General features: G+C 42.5%; 1 protein-coding gene across 5 annotated transcripts in view; it reads right to left on the bottom strand.

Annotated features, from left to right (window-relative positions):
- Positions 1-14,493, bottom strand: part of ZBTB20 (zinc finger and BTB domain containing 20) — a 121,427-nt gene that overhangs the window by 26,942 nt on the left and 79,992 nt on the right. For all 5 annotated transcript variants that reach the window (XM_074534747.1, XM_074534749.1, XM_074534748.1 and 2 more), the window contains one exon: positions 4,600-6,207. In XM_074534747.1, coding sequence (XP_074390848.1) covers positions 4,600-6,187 — 1,588 coding nt within the window. In that variant the 5' untranslated portion in view covers positions 6,188-6,207. The remainder of the gene's footprint in view (positions 1-4,599; positions 6,208-14,493) is intronic.

Here is a 14,493-nt window from a genome sequence, read left to right on the forward strand (position 1 = left end):
AGTAGAGACAGAGATTGTCAGAGAAATCCAACACTTTATAAGAGGTTTACATTTGTTGCTCCTTTTTCTGGTCAAATGTCACAGCTGAAGCGTGTACAAGGAGTACTGGAAAAGGGAACCTCAGGATACAGAATTGCCTAGCCCAGTCAGCACCATGCAAAGGGTAACCTAACAGACAAACTTCCAGTGTAGGACACAGGAAACTTGAATGATTTGACTGCCAGTTAAATCAAACACCTTATAAGGTAAACTAGGGAGATAAAACATGTATGTAATCTTCCACATTGCCTTGTGTTCCCGGGACTGTTGTAAAACTTATTACAGAAACTCGTATAATTGAACTCTGATCATATTCAGACAAACCAATGACTACAAGGATAAACTGGGAATAATATTCAGCTGAGCACATATACTGTTTTTTTCAGACTACTCTTAAATCCTCCTCATGCTCAGAGTTCTGAAAGATAAGGCATGGTCTCATGTTTCATGGTATCAAGCAATGTTTTCATGATATGCTGATGCACTGATAATGTAGCCAACAACTAACACCCTGAATGCCCCATCAAAAGCTACTTTTAATTTGCTTTCTGAATCACTTGCAGTATATTTCATGTGTGGAATTCATCATCACCAAAGCTGGCAGGGATAGAAATGGTACTATAGCTCTGTAAGAATCAAAATGATCCTCCCTTTCACTGATCGAGAAAATTATTTTCCTGTGGTTATTCTGCCATTTCTCGTATTTTTTTCTCTACAAGACATCCTGCTTCTTTCTTTTTACAGTCTGTTTTGAACTGTTTTAAATCTTGAAGAGTCAATCTTCAGGGACCAAGACATGCCTGTGGTAATATATAATTCACTCATTGTATGGTGAGATTACCATATGCTACTTAAACTCAGTTTTAAGAGGAGATAATTAAAATGGATTAGATGTGAAAGACCTACTTTTTTATCTCCCTCAAGTCTCTGTTTCTTTTTAGTTCATGGTTTGCATGTATGACGGTGACATCCATGAATGAAATTCACTTGCTGCTCTTCCTTGCACTAGTGAGGAGTTTGTCCCTACTTGGTGAAAGACATTTGCTCAAAACACTAAGTCCTTGCTTTCCTGATGGCTTTGCCACACACAGTACTGTGTTGTGTGTAGACAGGTCAACATGCATGACATGTGATGTGGAAAATGATAGCGTGCCAGTTAGAAAAACGTCTGATTAACTTACAAGAGGCTGATTGTATTTACGGAGCTCATTTTTGCCTTGGGCAATATATGTCCCAGAGTTTGTACTAAGTTGGTCTCCTCCGCTCTAGACCCTGTTAAGATTGTGCTATAAAAACATGTTAATTTTTGCCTGCTTATGTTTCTAAGATACACTGGGTTGTGGCTTTTTAATCTCAGCTTCAAAGTCTTCCTGGGATTTCTCCTCTCCAAAGAATTGCAAAACTTCGGTTTTTCTTTTTTGTATGCAAATTTTTGTGCTTCCTAAGTGAGCACTGTAGATTCTTTATTCCCGTGATTCTTCATTTTCAAGTCAGAGAAAACTTTGCTCAGTGAATTAAAATGTGCACGTTCCTCCTTTTGCTTCTTTATTTTGTATTTGGCTGGTATTAAACTGCAATACGGGATGATTAGAAGATAGGGTCAGAGCATATCCTGAGTTGGAATGGGGAAGAAGCAACATCAGCCCCTGGCCATGGTTCCCTTTTCTAGCCCCTGTGCTCCTGGTGATGTAGGCTCTGCGGCTCTCTGAACCGCAACCGTAATGGATACTTGGTGCTGACACTGAGGTCATGGAATCATAGAATCCTGAGTTGGAAGGGACTCCCAAGGATCATCAAATTCCACCTCCTGGTCCTGCACAGCACCACCCCAAGAATCACACCGTGAGCCCGAGACCATTGTCCAAGAGCTTCTCAAACTCTGCCAGGTTTGGTGCTGTGGCCACTTCTCTGGGGAACCTGTTCTGGTGCCCACCAACCCCAACCAAAGAGTGAAGAACCTTTTCCTAATATCTAATGTAAACCTACCCTGAGACATGTTCATGCCATTCCCTTGTGTCCTATCACTGGACAAGAGAGAAGAGGTCAGTTCCTGCACCTGCACTTCCCCTCACGAAGACGCTGTAGGTCACAATGAGGTTTCCCCTCAATCTCCTCCAGGCTGAAGCCAAGTGACCTCAGCCACTCCTCAAATTACTTGCCCCCAATCCCATCATCATCCTATCACCAAATTAGAAAGGTGTGGAGGCAGCAATGTTGGTGCTCTGCTGTGATCCCCTTGGCACATGATCCTCTTTTGCAGCCTTTAATCCAGTATTAATCACAGTGTGATATGTGGGAAAGACAATGGTGCCTTATAAAGTGCAGACACTGCATACACTCTAGCACTGTATTTCCACAATATTGTGGGATATATTAAAGTGAGTCTACATGGAACATGGAAAAATAGCAATCTCTAATATGCTTGCAGCCATGTGAAAGAAGAAAAGGATGTCGGTTTCTGTTGCATGGAAAGTTAATCAGACTGTAGTTTTTGGAAGCATAAAAACACATAGAGATATAGAGGCCTTTAAGTTACTGAATTCAGGTTTATGATTAGGCTCTTTCATGACTTCTCTCGTGAGCCCTCCAAACAGAAAGATTAATTCAAACATTTGCATCTCCCAAACCTCTCATTTTTTCTGTGGATCTTTTCCAGGGCCACTTTGCCAGGCTTCTTTCAACAGGCCTAAGGAAAAGTCACCCTGAGAGTGGGAATAGGTGTCTCCCTTCTATTTTTGTAATGATCCTGTCCAGCACTAGACAAGGTAGCAGACAGACTTTCTCTGGAGCTGCACACATAATGATTATTTTCATGAGGGTTTTTTGAAGCCTTGCTCTCTGTAGGTTAAGGTGAAATTATTCTCCCAGGAGCCAGTTAGCTCCTAAGTGAATTTTGAAATGATTTATCTATCCAAATCTTTCCTTGCCACTACAGTTCATTTTTTAGGGCATTCTCAGACCCACACAAATAAAATATTAATTCATGATTCAAGATGCCTGTCAATTTTCCCAGTTGGTATTACTTGTAGTAGCTAAGAATGTTTTAGATCAGAAAAATACTTCCAGTATTATTCTTTATCTGACTCCAAAACCAAAGTGCAGTGGTAGGGGAAATAAAGTACCTAATCTCGGTGAAGTTATTTGTAAAACAGCCTTTTTAGGTTTTAGAACAAGAATGCAAGCAGATATATTTGACTGTGTTATGAAGGGGATATTTTTCTGAATACCAACACTATCTATCTTGCATTTTAGTTCCTCATTCACAACAGAGAGATGGAGAACATAAACAGACAAAAAGGTAATACTGGGATTCAGGACTCTTGATCCTTGCAATTATACATTTTGTACCAGTCCTGAGAAGTTGATCTTTTTGTATATGTATATGTACATGTCTGCTGTAGCTATCTAGAGGAGTTTTTCATTTAAGTGATAAATACAGGTAAATTGAAGTTAAAAGTTTACATATACACATGGAATTGAAAGCTATTGCATCCAACAAAGAGGCATGTTGGGCAATGTTTCCAGGTTCTCCTCCATGTATCACAAACCCATCATTAATTTTAAGATCTGATGTTAACAAAGGCACTGCTTGGTGAAAGAAATATTTACTCTTTCTCTAAACTAGAATGTCTCTCCAACAGCAGGAAGAGCCAAGGGCTAAAGCAAGCAAAGCACTTCTGAACCCATGACAACTCCATGTAAAATACATATCCTTGCTTTGAAGTCTCATAACTTGGCAAAGCTAGAAAAGGCAGTTTTGGCTCAGTGGCAAATATGGTTACCTATGTTATCTCAACAGACCATAAACCATGTACTAAAGCAGCTGTAGTTTTAAGCAGAAAGATGTTGATATTGTGTTCCATTGTGCTCCACATATATTCTTTAAATATTTTCTCATTGAACCCTATGTTTCTGTATGCACAGCTAGTGATGCCTCTGATTTACTAAGAGACAAGGGATTACAGCAATTAGCCTCAGTGAAGTACAGAAAGACTTTCTGACAAAACCCCAGATTTAATTTCTTATACTAGTATGTGAGATCTAGAAAATCTGTGGCAGTGTGTGTAACATCCGGGCCTGGACCTACTGGTGCAGCTCCACCAGTAGTGAATTTGCCCTAACCTCACAGATTAACCTTTATCTTAATCTGTAAACCCCATATCTGTAAAACCTACAAGGGGATGCCCTTTCTTAATAGATATAGTTTTTCTTATGACCTATTAGTTTCCTGTCTTCCACTTAATGTTGCCTGGTCAGCTTGCAGGGTACAACGAATGCTCACCATTTCCTTGGATGGATGCAAGATGCCTTTTACTTCAAGAGAAATGAACTTGTTTCTGTACCCTGCACAGTTAGGCCCCTATTTGGGATCTATATTTTTCAGCAGGGACTCAACTTCAGTGCAGTAAGGCTAGGAAGTGTTCAGTGACACCAGCTCCCCGGATGAGCCTTCCCTCCTGTTTATCCTGGGGCCTGGCAGGCTGGTAAACAAAATCTAAGTACATGGTTGTGAAGGGCTTTCTGTGTCTCCACATGCAAGCCAAAGGGAAGCACTCTTACCTGTGTGTACAAACATGTGCTTGACGTAGTTCTGTTTGGCGGTGAAAGTCTTGTTACAGAGAGTGCACTCGTAAGGCTTTTTTTCGCCTTGCCCACCCGCTGTGCTGTGGCCCGCAGATGGGGCCAAGGGCTGCGGGGCTGGCAGCTGGGCAGTAAAGGTTGACAGGCCGGGCTGGGACACTGTCACAAACTGTGTCTGTTGGCCAGCTAAAGGCTGGGGCAGGCTGAAGAGAAAAGGCTTAGGGCCACTGCCAGCAGACTGCGTGGTGAAAAGGGCAGGCAGGTAGGTGTTGCCAGCTGTGCCAATGACCTGAGTGTTGCTGGTCAGAGTCAGTGGCATCCTCAGATTGCTGGTGAGGGTTTCTGTCTGGCGTAAGTAGATCTGTGTGGTTGGCAATGGTTGGGCAACAGATGTGTTGACAGAAGGCTGCAAAGCCCCCTTTTCGGTGCTGTTATTGACTGTGAGCACTTTGCTGTCCATTTCAACGTCATTGCTTCTCTCTGGTGAGGAAGAGTTGGCATCTACATGTTGCTGCTGCTGCTGCGGTTGAGTGCCATCAGCAGGGACATCATTTTGATCTGCTTGAGTAGGTTCTTGCTGCCCATCCCGGCCCAGACCAGCTATAAACTGCTGCTCCATGGAATCAGGCTCAGTGCCAATGGAGGAACTGACACCCGAGTCAAAACTCTCCCCTTTGGGCTCGCTCTCAGTGCCTTCTGCTTGGTCAGTGTCCTCAGTGCATTCCTCAGACTCATTGCGCTCAAGGATCTGCACCCTCTGTTGGCCGTAGTAGTCATAGTCATCCTCCATCTCCTGTTTAATATGGATGTTGCCCATCAGGGTTTGGATTCGGACAGGGCGGGGCTGCTTCCGGCAGTGTGTGGTCTCTGGAGTGGTGGACAGGTACCGCTCCATCTGCTGCGACCGTTCATGGATCCGGGTAATCCAGCTGGGGTCTTCTATGTGATGGTCCCTGGGGAGTCCCAGGGCTGTCTCATGGTGGCTGACCACAGCTCCACTGTAAAATGAGCGCTCCCCACTGCCATTTTGCATGGAACAGGCATAGAGGGCTGAATAGATCCTGTCCACACTGTGCTGTGAATGGCTCTGCAGGTAGCCAGACTCCGTGTCAGTGCTCTGCCCCGAGGTGCCTGATTCAGGTGTTCCCCTGGGCGTCTCTTGGCCAGAATCCTGAATCACTGGGTAGACATCGCCCACATTTTGTGAGACAATCCTTGTGCACTCATCAATCACAGTCTTGATCTGCAGGATGCTGGCGGCTGTGAGGATTTGGAGGGCCTCTGACTGGGAGACCCGCAGCACCCCGCTGTACATGAAGTCAATGAGCTTTTGCACAGACTGGACTGACACCACTGAGGGGATCTCGATGTCGCTGTAGCCCAGCAGCAGCTTGTCCTGGAAGAAGGGGCTGCCAGCCGCCAGCACGCAGCGGTGGGCGCGCAGCATGCTCCCGTGGATGCGGACCGTCACGTCACAGAAGTGGCCACGGTTGCGCTGCTCGTTGAGGGTCTCGAGCACAGAATTGCTGAAGTTGTGAAGGTTGATGCTATGAATGCGCTCTGTCATCCCCTTGCAACTGATGTTACCTGGAGCAAAGCAGGTGACAAAAGAAAACAAAAAAAAGAACAGAATGAGTCTTGTCCTCTGCAGGCCTAGAGTGAAAGCGCTGGCAAAGGTAACCTCCCACTGTGTAAACAAAACTGATCGCACTGGAAAAACCAGACACAGAGGCATCGGCAAGAACACATTATTTTGTAAGGCTACAAATAAACTTCCCTACTCATTTCCAGAAGCTCAAGTCCTGAATCTTTGGACAAAACAAAATGAAGACAGGTGTAGCTGGATCTGAATTCCAACCATACTCCTGAGTCTTGGACTTCCTATCAGTTTATCTGTCTTTAAAAAGCTTAGAGCCAGCCAACTGTAAACACTGAGCACATGGATTAAAGCTGGATTTTAGGCTGTGGATTGGATTTATGCCAGAAGAGATCAGAATCTGTAATGACCCTAAGTTGTTAATGCAAAGAGTATATATGAAAATATGATTTCAATCTAGATTGGTATTTTAAGGAATTTAGATCATGTGTTTCACAGTATAGTTACTTGTATCAAAAAAACTGGCAGTCACTTTGTAAAATCCAAATCTGGTTCAAGATTTAAGCTGTAAATGTTCCTAAAATCCCACGCAGAGTTTTGTCTGGGGTTGTGGTTTAGAACATTTGCTACCCAATAGTGACAAACAGTTCTCTGAAAAAACCCAAAGCAAGAAGTTAACATGAGCTGTCCCCTTAATTTTTAGCATATCCCAAGTTCTGACTTGCACCAGACCGCCATCATATAAAAACAAATGTTCTCCTGCTGTTATTTACTTGACAGAGACTGGAAAATTACAGACATTTACTCCAAGGAAGATTTTGTCTTAGTTTGACTGAATAATCTAAATAGAGTACAGTTTAGAAAAGCATCTAATTTGGATACAGAGCTAACATAATCAAAATTTACAAGTGACTAAAAAGAAATTTCTTAATCTCCCAATCCACTGTTCCCCATCTTCATCTTGCTTGCTTTGGTTTCAATGCTTTCCCATTTCCTTTCCTGTTCTTTACCAAATTTTCATCTATTTGGATTTTGACAGGCAGAAACTATGGTTTCACCTTTTAATTATAAAGTATCAATTGTCTCTTGAATAGCAAACAAATAAAACACTATTAATAATTCTTTTAAGCATTTGTAGTACATGTGGCACCTTGGTTTCTAGAAAATTAGGCAAAGTAATGCTAAATTGCCACTGGTATTACAGGCATTTTGTCATGCATATTCCCAGCAAAGATCTAACCACTGTTGCCACAATAACTTGGTAATGTGTGAGCACCCAAGAATAGAAGTTGGTAAGTGTGAGTAAATTAAACTAGCTTATTGCCACTGTCTAACAAATGTAAGAGCAAATAAATAGCACTGGAAGCAGTTGATAGGCATACACAGGCCTTTTAGCCCAGAAACGTCTCTCTGCCCCACCCGAAGGAGGGCTTTACATCTCATCCACAGGCAGTTGAACACTTCTCACTGCAATTTGCAGGCAAATATGGCATGCTCCCTGCTCTGCCTTTTTCCTCCCATTTATTCACTACCAACATCTCAAGCACCCTCTCTTCTGGTGGTTCCAAGAGAAACCACCAGGGACACAAGCGGTTATTTTAATTCTCTGAAGTAGCTGATGATTAAAGGGAAGCACAAAGGTCAGGAACTGGAAATCAAGAAAGGGCCAAGATGTCTGAAGAAGCCCCATGTCAACAGATGTAAACCTGTACCAGAAGGTTACTAATTTCCACGTGTGATTAGCATGCTGAAGGGATGCTCACGTAGAAGAAACAAGGAGGAAATCACTGACACCACAATGGAGGTTGTGAAATACATCTGTCTTGTTCATAAGCTTAGCCAGGAAACCTGAACTTCTTTCTCTAATGGGGCTGACCATAGGACTAGAAAAATATCTTAGAAACTGGGAGACTTTCCTTCAAGGGCATTGCAACTATTATCACACAAAATAATGTAGAGAAGAGATGTATTTCCTCCTCCTTCCTGATAGAGTAATTCTCCAGAGGCCTCCAGGGCAGTTCCAGATGCTTCCCTGTCAGACATGTCAGACCATACAAGAATCCAAAATCCAGCATGTATTTAGATACAAAGTCAGAATCCTTGGCAAAAACTTCATAGATGTGGGGCAACAGAAGGGTGGAAAATTATTGATAAATAGGTGACACCTCTTTTCAAGACTTACTACAGGCAAGCGACTGTACAGCTACCCACTCTCTTTGAGTAGTACCAGTGACTACCTGGTTTGCTCCTGGGACTCACTTTCACAGAAAGACATCTCTATGTTCAGGTCTGTCAAAGGAGATATTTGATAATAAGAAGAAATATGCAGCAGCCTAACTCAATAACCCAAAAATCCTATCTTGAAGATGCACAATGTGGAATGTTCTACACACACCAGAGATGCTACAGACAGATCACTTGATTTGAGAAAAGAAATCTACTTTGTTACTATGCTCCTTGGCAGATAAAATTAATTTTGTGAGCAGAACTCTGAAAAATGCATCCTTAGTGTTACAGACAGTAATGAGGGGACTGGCTGCCACAATTAAGGGATAACTATTGTGTGAATATTAAGAAAAGCTTTAGTGATGTATAGTTATGTTATTATAGTTTAGATGTCCTCTGTTCTCCGCACGGTTCCCTTTCCCCGCCCCGTGTTGTGACCATCAGACAGCCGGGGTTCTCTGGGACAGAAGCTGTGCCATGTGCCCCTTGCATGGGACAGCTGGGAATGGAAAAGCTTGGCGCTTAGGGGGCAGCATGGCAACACCTCACCTCCAATCAAGTTACAAGAAAGCAGTCTCCACTGATAAATGGCAAAGAAGAACTGACTGACAGACTTTGGGAGTGGCCAGAGTTGGCTGATGAAACCCCCCAGGGGTATAAAACACTGGGCATCCATCTTGAAGATGAGCTGGCCATGTGGTATCTGCTGCAGCTTTTTCCTTATGTAGTCCTTTGTTGTATTTTTGCTAAGGTTTAATTAACCTTTTTAAATTTTCAAAGTGATCAGTTGTTTCTCACGCTTAGGACAACTCCTTTCCAGAAAGGTGTGACATGCATCATGAGACTGAATGACTTCCTGGGAATGTGAATTCTGCCATTTACCCACAAATCATGCACAGAAAGGAGGAAGGGCAAAGTTCATTTATAAGTTTCAACAGCCCTTCTCAGGTCCTGGCTGTGGGAATCAAGAGTAGTATAGCAACAGAATATTTTGTCCTGTCATAGTTTAACATGGGAGGAATTTAGGGAAATCCTTAGCAAACTTAGTGAAAACAGGCAGTTGAAATTGATCCTGGCTACAAAAAAAAGATTTGTATACATTTGCAAGAGTGATGTGGATAGCTCTCCTATAGGAACTGAACTAGGATGCTCCTTGTGGTGTAGGAGCTGGTCTGAAAGCCAACTGAGCCACTTCATAAATGGCGCTATTTTTTAACTTCTATCAGAGATTGCCCTAAAAAGATCCTCTCGTTGGAACATCTACCACTTCTTCAACTGAGAAGCAACTGAAATGTACTCCTTGAGGATAAAAGAAGAAGGGTGGTTGGAAGAGATACACAATAAATAGTAAAAAAAAAGCTAATACAGATTTTGAGGATGATTTTTCTAGGCCACCTTCTTGACATTCAACACTGTAAACCGTATCTATCCCAAGTCCAGGCAAAGAAATAATTTGCATAAGTCTCAGAACCACTACTACACAAGCCACATCAGTATAAAGAGCAGTTTTAACAAATTCCAGGGATTGGTCTGTAGCAAAACCTGCTGTCCAAGGCAGATCCTTTCCCTCTTTGTATGAAGCTGGGTCCAGATCCCAGTTTTGTGGTCAACCCCTACTTCACGTTGTTCTAAGCTGAAAGTCCAAAGGTGATGTTGCCCACAAAACACAGACTTGCCAATGCAAGTTTGATTCTAAGTAAATGCCACATTCTGACAAAGACTCCTAGAGCCTTGGCCAAGCCAGAAAGTGTGTCAGCTCCTCACAAGGCCCAGCTGCACACACACACTCACCTACTCGTCACTGCACAGAATGCCCAGCTCAGGAAAAAGACTCCTGTCTAGGGCTCTCCTCAGGCCTGCCACTCTTTTAAACTCAAGACAGTGGGAAACTTTCTGTGAAATTCAAGTGGTCTTTGTTAAGTACTCGCTCTTTTTTTGTCCAGTAAACATGATGTAGAGATCCCAATGGACTTATTCTGAGAAACTCCTGTAAAATGGTTTTGTCCCCTTTCTGTGAAGCAAGTTCTGATTGGAGGAGTATTCACAAACCATATAGGAAAGAATGGGTGTGAAAATGCAAAGGCCATTCTTACCCAGATGGGCAATGAATAGGCATTTGCCAGTTAAAAAAAAAAAAAAGGCAGAAGAAAAAGAAAGGAAAAAAGCCCAGACAACTGCACAGATTATGCACATTTGAAATCCTCCTGGGATACAATTTGAAGCTGGCATGGTATAAAGGTGAAACATATTACTGTGCAACTTTGAAAAAAGCTTCATTTGCCCGTATGCAAATGTACCGATTAAACTGTCAGGCTATTCACAGAAACATGCATGGAATTCATCCTCAAATAGTAAGAAGGAGCATAACGTGGATGGGAAAGGAAAAAAACTTTTGTTGTGTAATACATGACTGAATGCTTAGATTAGTGTTTCCCTGAATCTCATCCACCCCTCCTGCTGACTTTTATGCTATGGGCATTCAAAATAAAGTAGGTTTTACCATGACAATAACAATGACAAGCTCTCCAAGTACAGTACCAAAGGGAAAGGCAATGGCAGAAGGAAACAGCAGGCAGTGGACTCCTGGAAGATGCTATAGAAACCTGGAAGCGCAGCAGTGAGGTACCTCAAGCACGGCATGAGGCAGTTTTCTATTTGCAAGAATTACCATACACAGACCTACATGAAGCTAGAAAGTAATGGCTCAAAATGGTGATTTTTTTGTTTGTCAAAACCATAAAAAATTACCCCCAGAAAACACACAAGGTAGTAGAACCAAAAAGACGAACAGAATATTGAACACTGCAGGCCATACACAAATGGCTATGTTGTGCATTTGAAAATGTGTTTTGCAAGGTTTTTTTTCTGTACAGCCACTAGATGTCCCTTTCTGCAAAGCCAATTGCTGAAAGTCTAAATGCCCATAACAGAAGGATATCAGAGAATTTAATTTTCTCTAGTGTCTTTTAAAACCATGGTATCTCAAAGCCCATTGCACAGTAATGACTACCATTTCTAGAAACACAGTAGTGATGAAACCATCACAGTTACAGCAACTCAGCAGTAGCTCAGCACCTCAGCACAGCATTCACCTGAAGCAAAACTGCCCAGGATGCTGGAATCCAAGCTTTTTTGGAAACTTACCATGTACTCATTCCCAGGAATGACTAGCAGAGTGAAACCCGAAGGCTGTATTTTTGCGGTGTGATGTCATGGTTTGTCTCAGATACCGCGGGTTCCTCCCTGAAGATTTCTTCCCCAGGTGCGTCAGCCACCTCTCCCTCCCCCTCCCTTGCTCCCCGCTGAGCACTGCCTATCGATCCTGGCATTCAGAAGGGCATCGAGTGATTGGCAGAATTCAAAAGATGCCCTCCGCCCCTGGATGACATTGGGCCATCCAGGTGTCATTTGTCACTTGAGACTCCCCCCAGCTGTACCTGGTTGGTGGTCCCCCGTGTTCCTTTCCTCCCCCTCTCCCCCGGCTAAAAGGGCGAGCAACCACGAGGTTTGGGGAGTTCTGTTGGAGCTGCTGCTGGGTTCAGAGGCCTGTGGGCCAGGAATAAAGCTCTGGATCAAAAACCCTCCATCAAAACTGACTCCTTCTCCTTCACCATCACCTTAAAGCTTCTCCACCAAGGTAAACCTGAGCTCCTGCATGTCTGGACTTGTCTCCATGCGCCCCGCTGCAACATCCAGCCAGCCAAAGGTGTCTCTGAGGTGAAAACACCATAGCTGCTGCCTTTGGTCAAGCAGCAAGGGCCAGGCAAGCTCAGGCACATCCGTCCGGCTATATTGGTAATTATTCCAATACTATATCTCGCTTTCATACTTATGGGGAATAGAGAATAATTGTTCTATATCCTTGAGAACTGGTGGGCTTGCTGAGACAGATATAGATTTAGTTTTTGCCTCAGTCTTCCGCAGAAGAATTTAGAGGATTGTCCGGCACACATCTCACTGATGTCTCACACAAAATCAACTAGCTTGGTATTTTTGCCTAGTTTCTTTTTCTGACAACCCTCCTAAGCCTTGCATTGAGAAGAATGCACACTTGAGAGATAGTGGAAAAGTTGGAGACATTGTATCTCATACAGAATATGGTTTCTTTATGTTTTTATTATCAAAATGTCAAGTGTTTCCCTAGTTGGGAGAACACCCTGGTCTAGGACAAAGATGTAGAAGTTAGGCTTGGTAGGTGGCCTTCCTACTTCTGGAACTGCTTTTCTGTGCATCAGTAATCCAGCCACTAGTTCCTGGGAGCACGACAAACCTAATAACCTCCTGCTGCTGGAGACAAGCAATATCATCTAGTCCTTACTCTCTTCCTCTACCATGTCTGGTTTTGGAAATCTTTAATCCTTGGTTTCCACACCAACTATTGGATGGCCTCCTGTTTGTATCAAATGGACACATTAGGTTCTTCAGTCATCTAGTCTAGTATTTCTCCTATTCTGGGAATAATTTACCTACACTAGTTCTTCAGAAATTTGTCTACCATGTTTGCAAAAACAACACTGTGGATTTCCACTCCCTCCCCAGACAGACAGACTATTATATTTCTAGCAAGAGAGATTTCTTAGTATTTAAATTTGAAACTGATCACTCAACCCCTTCCCCTAACACATATGGAGAGCTATTGACCATTTTCCTCTTTAGAGCACTCCCTTATATACCAGAAGGTGCCTCACTTTTCTTCTTTAGACCTGTCTTTTCTAGAAAATACAAACTCAGGTCTCCAAATCATCCTCATTGGTTATAGGTATTCTCCTCCTTATCTTCTTCCATCTTCTTTCAGTTAAAATGCAGCCCAAACACAGATAAAGTATTCTAGCTGAAGGAGGTCAATGAAGGAGTTGTCTATATATCATTGTCTATGATACTCTTTAAAGACCTTACAGAATAAATAATCCCAAGCAAACAAAGCCCTGTTATAAAAACAGATCTTCCTTAAGAAAGATGTATGTGAGTAAAGAATCCTTATTTTGGAATGAAGATCTCAACTCTTTCATAAACACAACAGTTCACTCAGAATGCAGCATGTCCATCACAATGTGAAAGCTGCTATAGCCCCACAATTTCTATAGGAAGTTCTCATTTCCATACATTAATGCCTCGTACTCCAAACTTTACACCGCAATGACTGTGGGTTGTTGTCAGCTTCAATTACCTGATTTATGCCAATTGATAAAGCTTTCTTTTCTGTTGTTATCAAGTTAGTTACTATAAAACTGGATTAACAGAGCAAAAATTCCTATCTAGTGTTTCCATACACCACATTAGTCCTGCATCAGCTTCCAATTATCTGAGACCAATTTAGTGGAGTAGCATTTCTTCCACTCAAGGAAGTGACCAGAATTCAAATGCTGAAAATGTGGCAATGTGTGACTTCTCAGTGCATCTCGAAGATGGGCAGAGAGCAATTCAGCCACACCTGCTCAGGCTGATTCTTCTGAATATTTGGCCTCATTCTTAACAGGGGCCTGCAAGAGGAAAAACTTCTATGGAGTTTCAGGAACACAGAAGAACATTTGTATCCTCAGCAGGAGATCTGACCAGGAGTAGCCCTTGCTTTCTGTTGCTTTAAAGGTTTGCTGGAGTTTTCACCCATTCATCTGCTTGAACATCTTGAAAATCAGTATCTCCTTCTATAATATCTATCCAAAACAAACACCAGATGACACTACACAAATTGCCCTAACCCTACCAGATTGTTGTTAGAATCAAAATATGTAGCAGTCTACATTTAACAGGAAGTACTGTATTTTTACCAGCACAACATCTATTAATGTGTCAGTAATACACTCTATGGAAGAAAAAAAATCACTGCGTTCTGAAAGCTGTCAAACTTCTCTAAATTTTGTAGCTAATAACTGCATTTGTTTGAAAGACAGAAATGTGTGCACACACAAACACAACCTTATTCTCCAAGGAGAAAACACACCAAGGAGATGGCAAATAAGAGTTTGCCTAAACTTTTTTTCAGGAGACTTTTTCTGCAGACTAGAAAATGCTCAGCCCACTCCTAAAGATGATTTATTTAGTTAATTGCC

This window comes from Zonotrichia albicollis, chromosome 2 (assembly GCF_047830755.1).
Source record: "Zonotrichia albicollis isolate bZonAlb1 chromosome 2, bZonAlb1.hap1, whole genome shotgun sequence".
In the NCBI taxonomy this organism is placed as follows: Eukaryota; Metazoa; Chordata; class Aves; order Passeriformes; family Passerellidae; genus Zonotrichia; species Zonotrichia albicollis.